Raw genomic sequence first — 2,407 nt, forward strand, 5'->3', positions numbered from 1 at the left:
AATAGAAGGTGAGGACCCTGGAGGCGGAGTTAGCTCGGGTGCGCTCGGAAGCCATACCTGATTACAAGGCTTCTCAGGAGTTCGAAGATCTCTTGAATGTCGATTATCATGCTAACTTCCCCGAGACTTTCAAGTCTTTTTGGAAAAATATCATCGGCGAGCTGGGATCCCAAATCAAAGGGGTCACATTGGAGAGATTCCATGTTTCTCACATTCTAGGGAAATTGCCATCTTCACAATGGTTGTGGAGGAAATGTTGGATGGAGATTCACATGTGATTGAAATCCAAGATGGGGAAATCCTGAATGAAGGAAACAACCCCTTGGTAGGTTTCCTAGACAATGACAAGGAAGACCTCAGGGACGAGGCTCAAAACACCGAGGAGGCCAAAGTAGAGACGACATCTTCAAGGACCTAGATGTTTAGGTGCTTAGAAGTTTAAGTAGCCTTGCATGGCTTTTCATTTATAAAACATCTATTTAGACTTTCGTTTTGTCCCTCGTGGTTGAATATTTAACTTCGTATATTGACTTATTTATCTAAGTTATCTTTTTTTTTTCTTTTTCACAGCGTTCTCTATTTAGCTTCGAGCTTTTATTCTGTCCATAACTTAGGATTTGTAATCTAACATTAAAGAAATTACAAGTAAAATAAAACTTGAACAATCAAGTTGGGGAAATAATCCTTGAGATTTTATTATAATACAGTAAAAGAGATAAACTATCTTCGTAAATCAACTAAGTGGCAGTGGTCAACGTGACCTTTATTCTGTGATAACTACTAGCTTTTACAGACTTCAAGTAAATATTTAAGCATCATATATTTTTAAGTTGGATGCATGCCAACTCCTTGAGACTTCAACTCTTTCCAAGGTCTCAAACTTGTAGGAGCCATGGTATTCTTGACTTGGTAGGATCCTTCCCAATTTGCGGCCATCTTTCCCTCAGGACCAACACCTGAAGCCTCAATTTTTCTAAGGACGAGGTCTCCTTCACTGAAATATCATCCCTTAACTCAAAGATTATAATAATATGAAGCTCACTTCTAATTTTCCACAATCTGGGCATGAGCCTGATTTCAGACTTTATCAATCATGTCAAGTGCAAGTCTCATGCTTCCTCAATATTGGCTGCTAGCTCATATTTTTGGATCCTGGTCGAAGTATGATTGATTTCAAGTGGCACCACTGCCACAGCTCCATAAGCCAACTGAAAACGAGTTGTTCCACTCGAGACCTCATAGGTAGTTCGATATGCCCAAAGTATAGGGAGCAGCTCATCGGCCCATGATTCCGGGGCTTTCTCAACTCTTTTCTTTAGTCCATTGAGAATTATCCTATTAGCCACTTCAGCTTGTCCATTTGCTTGAGGGTGAGCTACTTAGGTAAAGTGTAGTTCAATTGCGTAATCTTCACAATAACTTTTGAACTCAGCATTATTGAACTGAGTTCCATTGTCGGTTACCATGATTCGGGGTATCCCATACCTTCAAATGATATTCACCCAAACGAACGGAGCGACTTTTTTGGTGGTTATCTTGGCCAGAGGTTTAGCCTCATTCCACTTAGTAAAATAATCAATTGTTATTAATAAGAACTTTCTTCGTGCACTAGAAAGTGGAAATGGTCCTAGGATGTCCATCCCCCACATTGCAAAAGGGATTGGAGTATTGATGGATGTCAACATCTCAGGTGGTTGTCGTACAATTGGTGCAAATCTTTGACAACGATCACATTTCTTCATATAATCTTGAGCATGCTTCAGCATGTCTGTCCAGTAAAATCCAAGGCGGGTAACCTTGTGAGCTAATGCTCTTCTTCCAAGATGTTGGCCACATACACCTTCATGAACTTCTCTAAGGGTTTCTTAAGCCTCATCTGGCCTCAGACACCTTAAGTACGGGATTACAAAAGACTTCCCGTACAAGATGCCTTCTATGAGTGCATACTTTAAGGCTCGTACTTGTAACTTTCGGGCTTCATCAGCATTAGGTGGTAGACGATCGTTTTCAAGACACATCTTTATTTCATCTATCCATGTAGCTCTTGTATTGATTGGAGCGACTAACTTAGCGTCGATACTCGGGTTTTCAAGACCTGATAATAAACACTTCCCGAGCAGACCTCATTATCTGAGGAAGCAAATTATGATAAAGCATCAGCCTTCGTATTCTCTTCCCTAGGTATATATTCTATCAGACATTCTTCAAGCTGCGTCATCTGAGCCTTTACAATCTTCAAATACTTCAACATAGTTTTTTCTCAAGCCTCAAATTCACCATTAACTTGAAACATTACAAGTTTAGAGTCTGCACAGACTTTCAAATTCTTTACCCTCAGAGTTCTTGCCAAACGTAGTCCAGCTATCAAGGCTTCATGCTCAGCTTCATTGTTAGTGGTAGGGAAGTA

At 40.2% G+C, this 2,407-nt stretch overlaps 1 protein-coding gene across 1 annotated transcript; it reads right to left on the reverse strand.

Moving 5' to 3' along the window:
* Positions 1 to 1,109: 1,109 nt before the first annotated feature.
* LOC108203526 (uncharacterized) lies at positions 1,110 to 2,018 on the reverse strand. The gene is made up of 2 exons (XM_017372501.1): positions 1,931 to 2,018; positions 1,110 to 1,375 (listed from the first exon to the last, which is right to left on the reverse strand). Exons 1-2 carry the CDS (start codon positions 2,016 to 2,018, stop codon positions 1,110 to 1,112), a joined length of 354 nt encoding a protein of 117 aa, XP_017227990.1.
* Between the last annotated feature and the right edge of the window lie 389 nt (positions 2,019 to 2,407).

This window comes from Daucus carota, chromosome 2 (assembly GCF_001625215.2).
Source record: "Daucus carota subsp. sativus chromosome 2, DH1 v3.0, whole genome shotgun sequence".
NCBI lineage: Eukaryota > Viridiplantae > Streptophyta > Magnoliopsida > Apiales > Apiaceae > Daucus > Daucus carota.